At 47.4% G+C, this 15,640-nt stretch overlaps 1 protein-coding gene across 3 annotated transcripts in view; it reads left to right on the plus strand.

The window, feature by feature from the left end:
- LOC119965323 (follistatin-related protein 5-like) overlaps positions 1 to 15,640 on the plus strand; it is a 709,947-nt gene that overhangs the window by 680,519 nt on the left and 13,788 nt on the right. For all 3 annotated transcript variants that reach the window (XM_038795916.1, XM_038795915.1, XM_038795914.1), the window contains one exon: positions 6,340 to 6,464. In XM_038795916.1, the coding sequence (XP_038651844.1) occupies positions 6,340 to 6,464 (125 nt within the window). The remainder of the gene's footprint in view (positions 1 to 6,339; positions 6,465 to 15,640) is intronic.

The following is a 15,640-nucleotide window of genomic DNA, read 5'->3' on the forward strand; positions in this document are numbered from 1 at the left end:
CACTGGCACCAGTAATCCGGAAAGAGACAGCTGTTCCATTGAAATGGGCTTCACTTAAACCGGGCTGTGACCAGTGTCCTGATGAACCTTTTAACAAGACGTATGCTTAGAATTTTAAACTAACAAGGGGAACAGAGTGAGTTCAGATGAAGAGAAACTTGAAAATACAAAGAGAAAAGTTGAGATAATGGAACAGTGAAATAAGTAAAGAAAAGCAGATTAGGACAGAAAGGGACAGTTTAACAATAATTGTGCATCAGTGAGACAGGTCCATGCAGTGAATAGTAGCAAAACACAAAATTAAAGCTCTTTATCTCAATGTGTGAAGCATCTGCAAGAAGATAAAAGACTGGCACAATAGAGATAAATGGTTTCGATCTAATAGCCATTCCAGAGATAGGTTACATCTTGACCAAGGACTGAAATAAATATTCCAGTGTACACATTATTTCAATAAGACAAACAAAATGTCAAAGGAAGAGAGGAAGCTTTATGGTAAAGGATGACATGAAGAATGCCCCTTCGATAACACCTCACAAACCTGTGGGATGACAAGGACAGCAGATGTATGGGAACACCACACCTGCAAGTTTCCCTGCAAGACACGCACCATCCTGACTTGGAACTATATTGCCATTCCTTCACTGTTGCTGGGTAAAAACCCTGGAACTCCCTTCCTAACAATGTAGAACAAAGGGTTCAATGATGGGATATGTTAATCAATGATGTAGATGATGATGTATCACTGACATCAGTCAGTCGAGAGAAAGAGAGTTTGGGACCCTATGCTCAGGAGCAACATGCCTACTCTGTAACCTGCTTTCAAAACAAATTGAATAACTTTGGACGTGAAGATGAGCACCAATGAACAAAAGTTAAGCCAAGTGCCAGAGTATGGCCAAAGCCTGTCCGGTACAACAGCCAGAGTCCACAGAGTCCAGGGGCTGGTTTAGCTCACCAGGCTAAATCGTTGGCTTTTAAAGCAGACCAAGCAGGCCAGCAGCACGGTTCGATTCCCGTACCAGCCTCCCCGGACAGGCGCCGGAATGTGGCGACTAGGGGCTTTTCACAGTAACTTCATTGAAGCCTACTCGTGACAATAAGCAATTTTAATTTCATTTCATTTCATAAGAAGGACCATCCCAGAGCAAACAGAACTATGTGGTATGGGTGTACCACATGGACTGCACCATTCAAGAAGACGGGTCACCGCCACCTTTTCGAGGCAATTAGAGATGGGCAATAAATGCTAGCCTAGCCAGCAACACCCACATCCTGTGAAAAAATGAAAACAAAACATAAGAACGTTAGTTGTGGAATATCTTGGCTCAGAAGATCATGAAGTGGAATCAGTATAGGTGGAGATTAGGAATAGCAAGAGTAAGAAAACAATGGTGGGAGTATTTTTATGCTCCCTTATAACAGTTATACCAGTAGACGGAGCATTAAGCAGGAAATTCGAGAGAATGTACTAAAGACAACATAAAAATTGAGGGAGGCTTTGATCTTCATTAGATTGTCCAATCAAATTGGCAGGGGCAGTTGAGGAGGTGAGTTTATAAAATGCTTTTATACATAGAAACATAGGAAATAGAAGCAGGAGGTAACCATTCGGCCCTTTGAGCCTGGTTCGCCATTCATTATGATCATGGTTGAACATAACATCAAGTTCAATACCCTGATCCCACCTTCCCCCATATCCCTTGATCCATTTAGCCCCAAGAGCTATATCTAATTCCTTCTTGAAATTACACAACATTTTGGCCTCAATTACTTTCTGTAGTAGCAAATTCCACAGATTCACCACTCTCAGGTGAAGAAATGTTCCCTAACCTCAGTCCTAAAAGGTTTACCCCTTATCCTCAAACTATGACCCCTAGTTCTGGACTCTCCCACCATTGGGACTATTCATTCTGAATTTACCCTGTTTAATCCTGTTAGAATTTTGTAAGTTTCTATGAGATCCCCTCTCACTCTTTTAAATTCCAATGAATATAATCCTAACCAATATAGTCTCTCTTCATATGACAGTCCTACCATCCCAATCAGCCTGCTAAACCTTCGCTGCACTCCCTCCACAGCACGAATATCCTTCCTCAGATAAGGACACCAAAACTGCACACAATACTCCAGGTGTGACCTCAGCAATGCCCTATATAATTGCAGTAAAACATATCTATTCCTATACTCAAATCCTCTCGCTTGAAGGCCAATTTGCCTTCTGTACTGCCTGCTGTACCTGCGCGCTTACGTTCAGCAACTGATGAAAGAGGACACCAAGGTTACGCTGAGTATCTACCTCCCTCAATTTACACCCATTCAAATAATAATCTGCCTTCCTATTTTTGCTACCAAAGCAGATAACGTCACAGTTATCCACATAATACTGCATCTGCCATGCATGTGCCCACTCACTCAGCCTGTCCATATCCTGCTGAAGCATCTCTGCATCCTCCTCCCAGCTCACTCGCTCACGCTATGTGGGACCTTGTCGAAAGCCTTCTGAAAGACCAAATAAACCGATTCTCTCTGGTTAACTCGACTAGTTACACCTTCAAAGAATTCTAGTAAATTTGTCCAGCATGATTTTCCTTTCATAATTCCATGGTGACTTTGTCTGATTACACCACACTGCTTTCCAAATACAGTGCTATGAAATCCTTGATAATGGACCCCAACAACTTCCCTACTACCGATATAAGGCTCACTGGTCTATGGTTCCCTGTTTTCGCTCTCCCTTTTGGAATAGCGGGGTTACATTCGCTACGCTCCAATCTGTAGGAACCATTCCAGAGTCCAAAGAATTTTGGAAAATGACCACCAATGGAACTACTATTTCTAGGGCCATTTCCTTAAGTATTCCAGGATAAAGATTAGCAGGCCCTGGAGATTTGTCCTCCTTCAATCCCATTCATTTCCCCAAAATCTTCAGTTCCTCACTAAAACTTGTGCTTCTCAGAAGTTCAGGTACATTATTCATGTCTTCCTTTGTGAAGACAGAGCAAAGTACGAATTTAGTTCCTCAGCCATTTTTGTTCCGTTATGAATTCCTCCCAATTTTGACTGTAAGGGACCTACATTAATTTTTATTAATCTTTTTCACTTTACGTACCGATATAAACTTTTACAGTCAGTTTTTATGTTCCTGTTGGAACCAACAATTCTACGGACACTAGTTTACTTTCAAATTGTATTTTCCCATTCTTAATCAACCCCTTGGTCTGCCTTTGCTGAATTTTAAACTGGTCCCAATCCTCAGGTCTATTGCTTTTTCTTGCTAATTTGTATGCCTCATCTATGAATCTAATACTATCTCTAATTTCCCTTGCAAATCATGGTTTGGCCATTGTTTGTGGCAGTTTCCAGGAGCAATATGTTGTGAAGGCAACTGGGGGTAAAAAATATTTTATATCTAGTATTGTGTAATGAGACAGGGTTAATAAGTAATCTCAAAATAAAAGTACAACTGGGAAATAGTGATCACAATTGAATTCTAGGCTAGGTTTGGAAACGACATACTCTTCTGCAAATTCTGTGAATCTCAAGCAAGAGTCTTTAACTTAAACAAAGCCAATAATATATGTATAAAAGGAGAACTAACTCTGGTTGACTGGCTAGCTCAGTCAGTAGAACATGACACTCTTAGGCCAGGATTCTCTGAAATTGGGGTAATGTGCCCACGCCCACCGGAGAATGGGCGCGAATCACTCCAGACTTTTTTCAAAAAGTCCGGAGTGATTCTCCAGTTTTAAGAGGGATAGCAGAGCCCCGGCGTACGCCGCGCAGCTCCTGCTGCCGATACGGGCCCTGCACTTCCGGCCGCTGGTCCACGCAAGCGCGCGGCGACCGTTTTCACGTCGACCCCTCGCAACATGTTGCAGCCACACAGCGGGCCAGTGCGGAAGAAGATAGGCCCCCTGCGGATCGGGCACGACCGCCGATCGGTAGCCCCAATTGCGGGCCTGTCCGTCGTGGAGGCCCCCCCCCCCCCGGAGTCTGATCCCCCGCCCCGCCCACCTGGACGGCCAGCGCGGCCGCAACTCTGAGCTCCCACCAAGTGGCACCAGGAAACACGTAGGCGGATCTTGGCGGGACCTCGGGCAGTCGATCATGGAGAATATCCGTGGGGGCATCTTTCAACGGCCCCCGACCGGTGCCCCGTCAACCACACGCGCGCGGCTGGCGGCGATTCTCCGGTCCGCGGAGAATCACGTCCCGGAGCCGTGGGTCTGAGACCCCATTCTCCGCCCCCGCACCGAGCGCGATTTCGGCACAGAGCCTCGGAGGATCTCACCCACAATCTTGGGGTCGTGGGTTCGAGCCCCACGTTGGGTGCTGTGTTTAGCACTGCTTCCTCACAACACTAGGGATCTGGTTTCCATTCCAGCCTTGGGTGACTATATGTGTGGAATTTGCATGTTCTCCCCTTGTCTGCATGGATTCCCTCCAGGTGCTCTGGTTTCCTCCACTGTCCAAAGATGTGCAGGTTAAGTGGATTGGCCATGCTAAATTGCCCCTTAATGTCCAGGGATGTTCAGGTTAGGATATGGGAATCAGCGGGGTGGGCTGGCAAGTTGGCCTAATTAGCGTGTTCTTTCAGAGGGCCGGTGCAGACTGGATGGTTGAATGGTCTCCTTCTGATACTATGATTCTAATAGACTAACAGATATTGTGTTAAATAAACAGAAATATTGAAAGAAACAATTCAAAATGTTCAATAAAAATACATTCCATGGAAAAAGAACAACACAGCTCTCCCTACCTGCCTCCCCGGTGATGGCTAAGCTGCCCAATATTGAGAGACCAAAAGTCAGTGAATTGCCACTGTATGCCTGGTTTGGATGGACAACTGGTCAGTGATACATTAATGGAGCCTGGCCAGGAAAATAGACCAGGCTTCCCACTTCAGCTCTCCCACTTCAGCTCCCAGGCGGGTGACACATATGTTTTTCTAGTTTTCCACGTGTAGAATTAAAAGTCCTTCCATTGTTTCATCTATAGGTTTGTTCGGAATCACTAGCTTTCGGAGCACAGCTCCTTCATCAGGTGAGTCACTGATGAAGGTGCTGCGCTCCGAAAGCTAGTGATTCCAAACAAACCTGTTGGAGTTTAACCTGGTGTTGTAAGACTTCTTACTGTGCCCACCCCAGTCCAACGGCGGCATCTCCACATCATGTTTCATCTATGGTATTGTGAGTCGAGCATTTAATCGAAAAAGTTTGGTTTGGTAAGGGTTGACTTGCAAACTTCCTTTCTTAACAAAAAGAATAACTTTGGACCTGAATTAAAATCATTACATTCTGAGATGGCCAGCTAGTTTGGTTGTGTTAAACTAGATCCAGAATATTTTTCAAAAGCATGGAACGAATAGATTCCCAAGTGGAGTTATGAAATACTTAACTCATGACCATCTCAACATATTAATTTTCCAACTTAATCAGTGAAGTAAATTAAAGATAAACAGCTAGAAATTCTGAACCGGTACTAAAGGATTAACTGCTGCTTAAAAACAACACACACAGAAATGTCTTAGGAACGCATGGAGAATTTGGACAGGAACTTTGCCAGTGGGAATTTCTATCGTCCTGCTGAATTGATACATCAGAAGTAGTAAGTTTCTGAATTTGCGCTACTGGAGAAGGGTCTTGATCATCAGTAGCACATATGAGGAATTAAGTTGTCTGAGGCATGTCATTTTCTGATCCAAATCTTTGCCACGCAATAAAGACAGGTGAAACAAAGTTAAAAAGTGACTCGAGTAGAAACCAGCTGTCCCCTTTCTGGATCATTAGCCTGTGTTTTAGGGCCTGATGATGCAGTTGTTCAGCGGTATGGGCCAATTAACACGAGAAAGCACAGGACTTACTTTCTTTTGCAGTCAAAAGAAATCAAACCAGCTATCTTTCAAAGAGCCAGCACAGATATTATGGGCCAAATGACCTCCTTCTATGCTGTAGGTTTCTCTATTAAATGAATTAATTATTTAATTCACTGATGTTTCTTTCTGTGCTTAAAATCACTCTTCCAAATTGTGGTGAAGTGTCATGCATATTCTCCAGCTAGATGGATAAATTTGGCTTCAATGTATTTTGACAACGTGCATATTCAACTAAGGCACTCAGCTATGATGGCCCTTTGGCCAAATACTCTGCTCACACTGAGACTTACAGTTGAATAATGTCAATTTGGGTTAGATGGGTAAATTAATTCTAACTCATGAAAATGGAAAAATATTGGTAAGTAACTAAGTCAAGAGCAAAACAATGACCGAAAAGAACTCAAGGTCACAGATACATGGCTGCAGGATTATGCTGATTATTCTGATGCTTATTTTTGCAGATCATCACCCAGGCAAGTGGAACTGGAGGCCATCACACAATCCACACGCAACCAGTTGGCAAACAGTTTGATCGGGTGGATGACTTTTTCATTCCTCCAACTAACCTTATCATCAATCACATTAGGTAAAATTCTACTTGTTTTATCTGTGACAGTGCAACAGCAGGGTATATTTCTCATATGGAGTGTCTCACTAGGGTAGGTGTAATCTTATAATAATAATCTTCATTGTTGTCACAAGTAAGCTTACATTACTGTGTGGGCAGCACGGTAGCATAGTGGTTAGCATCAATGCTTCACAGCTCCAGGGTCCCAGGTTCGGTTCCCGGCTGGGTCACTGTCTGTGCGGAGTCTGCACGTCCTCCCCGTGTGTGCGTGGGTTTCCTCCGGGTGCTCCGGTTTCCTCCCACAGTCCAAAGATGTGCGGGTTAGGTGGATTGGCCATGCTAAACTGCCCGTAGTGTCCTAAAAAGTAAGGTTAAGGGGGAGTTGTTGGGTTACGGGTATAGGGTGGATACGTGAGTTTGAGTAGGGTGATCATTGCTCGGCACAACATCGAGGGCTGAAGGGCCTGTTCTGTGCTGTACTGTTCTAAATCTAAATTCTAAATTCTAAATTAATACTGCAATGAAGTTACTGTGAAAAGCCCCAAGTCGCCACATTCCAGCGCCTGTTCGGGTACACAGAGGGAGAATTCAGAATGTCCAAATTACCTAACAGCACGTCTTTCAGAACTTGTGGGAGGAAACCGGAGCGCCCGGAGGAAACCCACGCAGACACACGGAGAACGTGCAGACTCCGCACAGACAGTGATCCAAGCCAAGAATCAAACCTGGGACCCTGGCACTGTGAAGCTACAGTACTAACCACTGAGATACCGTGTCGCCCATAACTCCAGCGTAGTTTCCTCCAAATACTTGAGGGAGAATGAGGAGGTTTCTGTTGGAATAAAGATGAAGCAGTAACTGCAACATTTGTAGCCTTTGAAGGCTAGTCCTCCAAACAAAAAGAATACCTACGCGATCACACTATTTCAGCACACTAATGAGACATTTGTGGATGTTATTTGAGGATTGAAAAATGAGTCCAGTAAGTGTGAAATGATTAATTAACACCTGCACAATATGCAGGCTTCAGTCCACTTTAAATTCCAATCCAAGATAAATTCAGTAAAGTAAAGGCGCCATAGTCCCAGGTGACCATAGGCTGCTTTCCCCTTTGAGGGAGAAAGCTGACTGGTGGTAATGTAACCCCATGTCAGGCGAGGAGCAAGGTGTGATTTTTCAACCGTTTCTCTGCCAGGATCATCCTGTCCCATTGATGGCAGCCCCCGACCCCGGGTTCCCCAGTGGCAGGGAGTGTGAATAAAGGGAAGCACCATCGTCAAAGATCCCAATGCAGGCCAATGGCAGGCAATCTCCAGAGCCGTGGGGGTGGGCGGGGGGGTGGAGGAAAATCCTGCTCAATGTATGAATCCATCACATTAGAGTGTGATGTATAGCAGAAGAATTAAACTGTAGATTCATTTTTGCATTGACATAACATAATGCAAAACATTATTACACTGATGCAGGTAGTAAAATTAAAATATTGTTTATGGAAGGTTGTTTGTCTAACATTTGGTACCGCTGAGTCACAGAGAAGGAGTGAATATTAGATTAGATTTTAGAACTAACCAAATGTCATACAGCAGATGTGGAAGCCAAGCAGCAAATCTGGACAAACGTCAAGCTCTAACTCCATCTTGCCAAGACAGAACATTAGTCAGGTTCGCTCCGATTGTGTGTTGTTCCTGAGGGGAAACCTGTCCATTCACTGGTGACTACCCAGCAACAGCCAAAGCACCACATGCTCATGGACACATGTGAGATTTGCCTTGTTTAGGTCCAGCGTACTTTGTTTTTTTTACACTAAATAATTGTACTAAATACCTATGTAATCAACTGTTAAATCTGCACAGGAACAATCATAAGAAGACATATTTGTAATTGCCAACAGAGTGTTGCATTATTAATTCTGGGTGTCTACTGGTGAATCCAGTCACCAAACTATTGCTGGTTCTGAAGGTCAAGTGAAACTCCGTTACATGGTGGTCCATATTTCCATGTGATACAAAGCACCTCTTTCATTCCTTGGTAAATTATATGTTCACATCTAGTTCAGCAAACAAGTGGTCTCAGCTGGTGCATTTATCATGAGCAGGAAACCTGGTTGTTTAGTTGACCTACATACAATTCTAATACAGCAACTCATTAGTCTATCATGAACACTGCTTTAAACCAAGAACAGAGGATGCTACTTGTGTTAAATTTTCCCATATAATTGATAGTAAAGCCAATGTGAAGGGCATGCAGACCAAACTGTTTAATTGGTAAATATGTCATTCCTGTTGCTCAGTCAAAACGACTAAAACATTGTAAGATGGTGATATAATTGAAGGTGGAGATTATGGAATGAGGGTCTGGCACATACAGGGTTAATATGGGACTGAGTATATCACTGCCCACACAGTAATCTGATAAGGCACCTGACCCAGACCCAGGGGTCAGTGTTATGCTGAGCAGAGACTGGAAAAGACCTAAGCATTGAGATGACGCTGCTGTAACCTTCACTGTACAAGTGTAATAGTTCTACTTGTCAATAGAAACATACAGTTAACCGACTGAAGATTACAAAGACTTCTTTAAGAGACATAATTCGGTGACTAACACTCTCCCAACATAGTGGCAGACTGGGATTAAAATCCCTCAACATCGCCAAAATGCTGAAACAATCTGAGATGCTGGAAGACTAAGAAAAGCCACGACGAAAGTTCTGAGCTGAGGGAAGCTTCTAACAGAAGCTGAAGGCACAAGTCCAGCTTCCGAGTGCAGAATCCATTCGGCCTGCAAGGCTGAGCTAAATTCCAGACTGCAGCAAGGCCTTGAGAAACCTATTCAGTGGCAGAGGCGCCATTGAAAAAAGAACACTGCTAAAACCCGATGTCCTTGTCAGACCTTCAAACGTATAAGGAAAAAGAAAATATTATTTGCGTCTCTTGGGAATATTACGACTGTCCAGCTCGGAAGACAGCAAGCATGAGTTTGGACCTGACCACATTGGCAAAGCAAACCACTGGAAATAAATATGAGCAGGCAGTCATTGTTAGACGTTTTCTTCAAGGAGTGCACCACCTCCATTTTCTGGAGTCCACCAAAACCAACAAGTGCAGGAAATCCCTTTGTCTCAGAGTCAAGGAAGACGCCATCTTTAAAACCAGGAGAAGCTCCAGAGAAAGTTTAAAAGGCTGAAGGTGGAGCAAGAAATCACCTTACAGCACAAAATTCTGATTTAATAAAACTCTAGATGGCCAAACATCTTATTTTGAAGCTTTCCTTCAGAATTAAATGTTTGGAAAAATAAAATACAGATTCTGCACAGCCATTCTTTAAAGATCAACAACATTTACAGCTGTAACTACAGGAAATATTAAAGAACCATGGATCAAAAATCCAACTTTCCAGATAGGTTTGGACTTATACAAGGGGCAAAGGAAAATGTGGCAACCTTGAGAATCAACTTTTTACAGTACTGGAATACACCAGGTCTCAGTAGGAAATTAGAGGAAGTCCACATTACTGCCTTAAAATATTGTTTTTTTGATCTCACAAACCACATTATCCTAATGCAAGGCATTGATTAATCCACAACCAGCTTTGAGGAACTATTCACAGTCCTTGATAAATATTTTAATCTTCAAACTGCGAAAGGTCAGAGCTTAAAAAGAAGAATGGCAAAGCGAGGGACGATGAACAAAATGCCCTGGGCGGGCTTCTCCGCCGGTGAGATGCTCCGTTTTGCCAGCGCCCAGGGGTTTCCCAGTGGCGTGGGGCTGCCCCATAATGGGAAACCCCACTGACCGGCCAGCGTAACAGAGCATCCCGCCGACAGCAATGTGGCGCGAACATTACATACAATGCTGCCAGAGAGGCAGGGAACTTTCTAAAAGTCCCTGATGAATATATTTTTGAATAGCCTGATATGTTTCCAAAACTGTACCTGCAGCTGGTAGTGAATGACAAGGAAAAAGTCCTGTAACAGGTGGAACAATAAAAAGCAAGAATAAAATCAGAAAATGTTTATATCAAACTGGAAGATTGAAATGCATGATTCAAGCTGAGTATTTATCTTTGAAAATGCACGGTAAACTGAAGTCTTCAATGAACAAACTATTCGAGATCTGAACAAACAAATTTCAGAGATGTCACAAAAGCCCAAGGAGGAAGTAACAACTCTCAATTCTACAGTTGGCAAATCAAAGCTGGAGTTGGTCAAATCTAGCCAGACACAATAACAGACAGAAAAGGTACTTCGAGAAGTTGTGGCCTTGAAAGACTCTTTAAAGAATCAATACCTGCCCCTTGAAAAAGACAAAAAAAATTTAAAGGCATTTAACGCTACTCCAAAAAATGCTGTGTTGGAGTTATCAGTAATGACAAAGCATTACACTGAAACACAGAGTGAGAAGACAAGAGCTGAACAAGATGATAAACAGTTGAAAGGACAGCTAATTGTCCTGTAGGTTAAAACTCAAAAACAATACATAACCCTTCAGCAATATGATGGAACAAAGAATACCTTGAGCAGCAGAACAAACTCAGGAATACTCTGGGAAATTACAAGAAACCTCAAAACGATGTCATTTAGCTTCACTTAAAAAAGGAAATCCTGTTGAAGGACCTTTGCATGCCACAGGATCCTGCGGGTCAGATTTTGTTCTTCAGGAGCATTATAAAGTAAAACAAAACAAATTTAATACTGCTTTAAAAGAACTGAAGAACTACTTATCAGAGAACACTCAGGAATAATCTATATCCTGGGAGGAATTCCTGGAGTGCACGGAAGAAACTGAAACACAGAAGAAAACAGCTGCTCATTTGAAAGAGACCTTAGAAAAACATTATGGTTGGAATTCTCCGGTTGTTGGATCCCCCCATTACCGCCAGCAGGGCACCCCCGCCCACAGGTTTCCTGGCGGCATGGGCTGGCTTCCGTGGGCGGTCCCATTGGCAAGCTGTGGGAGCGAACGGTGAGCCACTAGGAAATACGTGGCTGGGGGAACCGGAGAATCCCACTCTTCATTTCCAAAGAGATATATAAAGAGATGAAAATCAAGAACAAAGAATGGCAAGTGAAGGTAGATGTTCTTACAAACGTTTATGAGGTGTTCAAAAAGAAATTGACAGAAGTGCATGAACAGAATGTGAGCTTGAGCAATAGCACAGATGAATTATACTCTGCCAAGGAAAAGCTTATCAGAATCAACTTTTACGTACAAATAATGAGTTTGTTAAGGAAAATCAGAAAATGCATACATTAAAGTGGAACTGGAAGATTTGAAATGCAAAATTCAAGCTGAGTATATACCTTTGAAAATCCACGATAAACTGAAGTCTTCAATGAACCATGTAGCGTCTGAAGGTCCTTCAACAGGATTTTATTTTCATTGTGAAGCTCAATGACTTCATCTTAAGATTTTTCCAGAGTCTCATGGAGTTTCTTCTGACGTTCTGCAGTTCTACTGATAGAGGTTTTATTTATCACATCATAATGCTGAAGAGGTATGTATGGTGGTTGAATTTTATCCTGAAGAACAATTAGCTGTTAAAAACTGAAGAGAACACTGGAGTTTTGCTCACAGGAAGTAGAACACTTGAAAGAGGACTTGAAATACTTAAAATGATGAACTTGTACAAACAAATTACACACAGATAGGTCTTCAATTAAAGCTTGATGAGCTTCAAGCCTCAGAAGTATCTGGTAAACATTGTGAGAAATTGCTGAAGAATCAGAACAGTTGTAGAATTAATGAACAAAACCAATGAAGTTATTGAATGATAATCCAACCTGAACAGCATGATGGATGAGATGCCTAGTATTAGAAGACAAATCCGGACTAGATAAGGAGAATTCTGAGGAGCACACAGGCTCTAACGAATTAGCTGAAAGAGCCTAAAGAGCAGTCAGTGACCAGGCAAGAAACATTCCAAACTTAATAATAATCTTTATTAGTGTCACAAGTAGGTTTACATTAACACTGCAATGAAGTTACTGTGAAAATCCCTTAGTTGCCACATTCTGGCGCCTGTTCGGGGAGAATTCAGAATGGCCAATTTACCTAACAAGTCTTACGGGACTTGTGGGAGGAAGCCGGAACATCCGGAGGAAACCCCGCAGACACGGGGAGAACATGCAGACTCAGCACAGACAGTGACCCAAGCCAGGAATCGAACCCGGTTCCCTGGCGCTGTGAAGCAACAGTGCTAACCACTGTGCTACCGTGCTGCCCTTAGAGGTGTTCCAAAGATAACTCTGAGACAAAGATAATGCAACTTATCAGAGAGGTGTAGAGCTGAATGAAGACTTGCAAGCTCGATAAACAACTGAAAAAGAAGAATACAATAAAAATTGGGCTAGAATTGTGGAATAGGTGTGAATGAATGTTCTATTTTTGAAATGTCAATGTCCATATACATTGAGATGACTCGCACGATGAAAGAAGAGAAAGAAGTGCCAATGTTTGTCCAGACTGCAACGACCGAGTTAGAGTAGCAGCAACCATTGATAATGGAACAGCTGAACAGCTCCTCTCCCCCCGCTGCTCCACTCTCCCCGCTGCTGCTCCTCTCCCCCCGCTGCTCCTCTCTCCCCTCTGCTGCTCCTCTCCCCCCGCTGCTACTCTCTCCCCCCGCTGCTCCTCTCCCCCCGCTGCTGCTCCTCTCCCCCCGCTGCTGCTCCTCTCTCCCCGCTGCTGCTCCTCTCTCCCCACTGCTGCTCCTCTCCCCCCGCTGCTGCTCCTCTCTCCCCGCTGCTGCTCCTCTCTCCCCGCTGCTGCTCCTCTCCCCGCTGCTGCTCCTCTCACCCCGCTGCTGCTCCTCCGCTGCTGCTGCTCCCCTCCCCCGCTGCTGCTCCTCTCCCCCCGCTGCTGCTCCTCTCACCCCACTGCTGCTCCTCTCTCCCCTCTGCTGCTCCTCTCACCCCGCTGCTGCTCCTCTCCCCCCGCTGCTGCTCCTCTCCCCCCGCTGCTGCTCCTCTCTCCCCGCTGCTGCTCCTCTCTCCCCACTGCTGCTCCTCTCTCCCCGCTGCTGCTCCTCTCTCCCCTCTGCTGCTCCTCTCCCCCCGCTGCTGCTCCTCTCCCCCCCGCTGCTGCTCCTCTCCCCCCGCTGCTGCTCCTCTCTCCCCGCTGCTGCTCCTCTCTCCCCACTGCTGCTCCTCTCCCCCCGCTGCCGCTCCTCTCTCCCCACTGCTGCCCCTCTCCCCCCGCTGCTGCTCCTCTCCCCCCCGCTGCTGCTCCTCTCTCCCCGCTGCTGCTCCTCTCCCCCGCTGCTGCTCCTCTCACCCCGTTGCTGCTCCTCTCCCCTCGCTGCTGCTCCTCTCCCTCCGCTGCTGCTCCTCTCTCCTCGCTGCTGCTCCTCTCCCCCCGCTGCTGCTCCTCTCCCCTCTGCTGCTCCTCTCCCCCCGTTGCTGCTCCTTTCCCCTCTGCTGCTCCTCTCCCCCCGTTGCTGCTCCTCTCCCTCCGCTGCTGCTCCTCTCCCCGCTGCTGCTCCTCCCCCCGCTGCTGCTCCTCTCCCCCTGCTGCTGCTCCTCTCCCCTCTGCTGCTCCTCTCCCCCCATTGCTGCTCCTCTCCCTCCGCTCCTGCTCCTCTCCATGCTGCTGCTCCTCTCCCCTCTGCTGCTCCTCTCCCCCCCCCCGCTGCTGCTCCTCTCTCCCCGCTGCTGCTCCTCTCCCCCCGCTGCTGCTCCTCTCTCCCCGTTGCTGCTCCTCTCCCCCCATTGCTGCTCCTCTCCCCCGCTGCTGCTCCTCTCACCCCGTTGCTGCTCCTCTCCCCCGGCTGCTGCCCCTCTCACCCCATTGCTGCTCCTCTCCCCCGGCTGCTGCTCCTCTCCCCCCGCTGCTGCTCCTCTCACCCCGTTGCTGCTCCTCTCTCCCCGCTGCTGCTCCTCCCTCCCGTCTGCTGCTCCTCTCCCCCCCCCGCTGCTGCTCCTCTCCCCCCCGTTGCTGCTCCTCTCCCCCGGCTGCTGCTCCTCTCACCCCGTTGCTGCTCCTCTCTCCCCGCTGCTGCTCCTCCCTCCCCTCTGCTGCTCCTCTCCCCCCCCCGCTGCTGCGCCTCTCTCCCCGCTGCTGCTCCTCTCTCCCCTCTGCTGCTCCTCTCTCCCTGCTGCTGCTCCTCTCCCCCCGCTGCTGCTCCTCTCTCCCCGCTGCTGCTCCTCTCTCCCCGCTGCTGCTCCTCTCCCCGCTGCTGCTCCTCTCTCCCCGCTGCTGCTCCTCTCCCCCCGCTGCTGCTCCTCTCTCCCCGCTGCTGCTCCTCTCTCCCCACTGCTACTCCTCTCCCCCCGCTGCTGCTCCTCTCTCCCCACTGCTGCTCCTCTCCCCCCGCTGCTGCTGCTCCTCTCCCCCTGCTGCTGCTCCTCTCTCCCGGCTGCTGCTCCTCTCTCCCCGCTGCTGCTCCTCTCTCCCCGCTGCTGCTCCTCTCTCCCTGCTGCTGCTCCTCTCCCCCCGCTGCTCCTCTCTCCCCACTGCTGCTCCTCTCCCCCCGCTGCTGCTTCCCCGCTGCTGCTGCTCCTCTCTCCCCACTGATGCTCCTTTCTCCCCGCTGCTGCTCCTCTCCCCCCGCTGCTGCTCCTCTCTCCCCACTTATGCTCCTCTCCCCGCTGCTGCTCCTCTCTCCCCGCTGCTGCTCCTCTCACCCCGCTGCTGCTCCTCTCTCCCTGCTGCTGCTCCTCTCTCCCCGCTGCTGCTTCTCTCTCCCCGCTGCTGCTCCTCTCTCCCTGCTGCTGCTCCTCTCCCCCCGCTGCTCCTCTCTCCCCACTGCTGCTCCTCTCCCCCCGCTGCTGCTTCCCCGCTGCTGCTGCTCCTCTCTCCCCACTGATGCTCCTTTCTCCCCGCTGCTGCTCCTCTCCCCCCGCTGCTGCTCCTCTCTCCCCACTTATGCTCCTCTCCCCGCTGCTGCTCCTCTCTCCCCGCTGCTGCTCCTCTCACCCCGCTGCTGCTCCTCTCTCCCTGCTGCTGCTCCTCTCTCCCCGCTGCTGCTTCTCTCTCCCCGCTGCTGCTCCTCCCCCCACTGCTGCTCCAGTCACCCCGCTGCTACTCCAGTCACCCCGCTGCTGCTCCTCCCCATGCTGCTGCTCCTGTACTATATGCACTGTGCTGTATTGTACATGCCTGGGCTTGTCCAGGCTGACTTCCCCTGTGGCTCCTCCCCTCAGGGCTTCTGTACAAAAGTGGCAAGTTTCTGCCTCCGGATCCGGTTCGGGTCCGGAG

The sequence above is a fragment of the Scyliorhinus canicula genome, chromosome 4, assembly GCF_902713615.1.
Source record: "Scyliorhinus canicula chromosome 4, sScyCan1.1, whole genome shotgun sequence".
Classification (NCBI taxonomy): domain Eukaryota; kingdom Metazoa; phylum Chordata; class Chondrichthyes; order Carcharhiniformes; family Scyliorhinidae; genus Scyliorhinus; species Scyliorhinus canicula.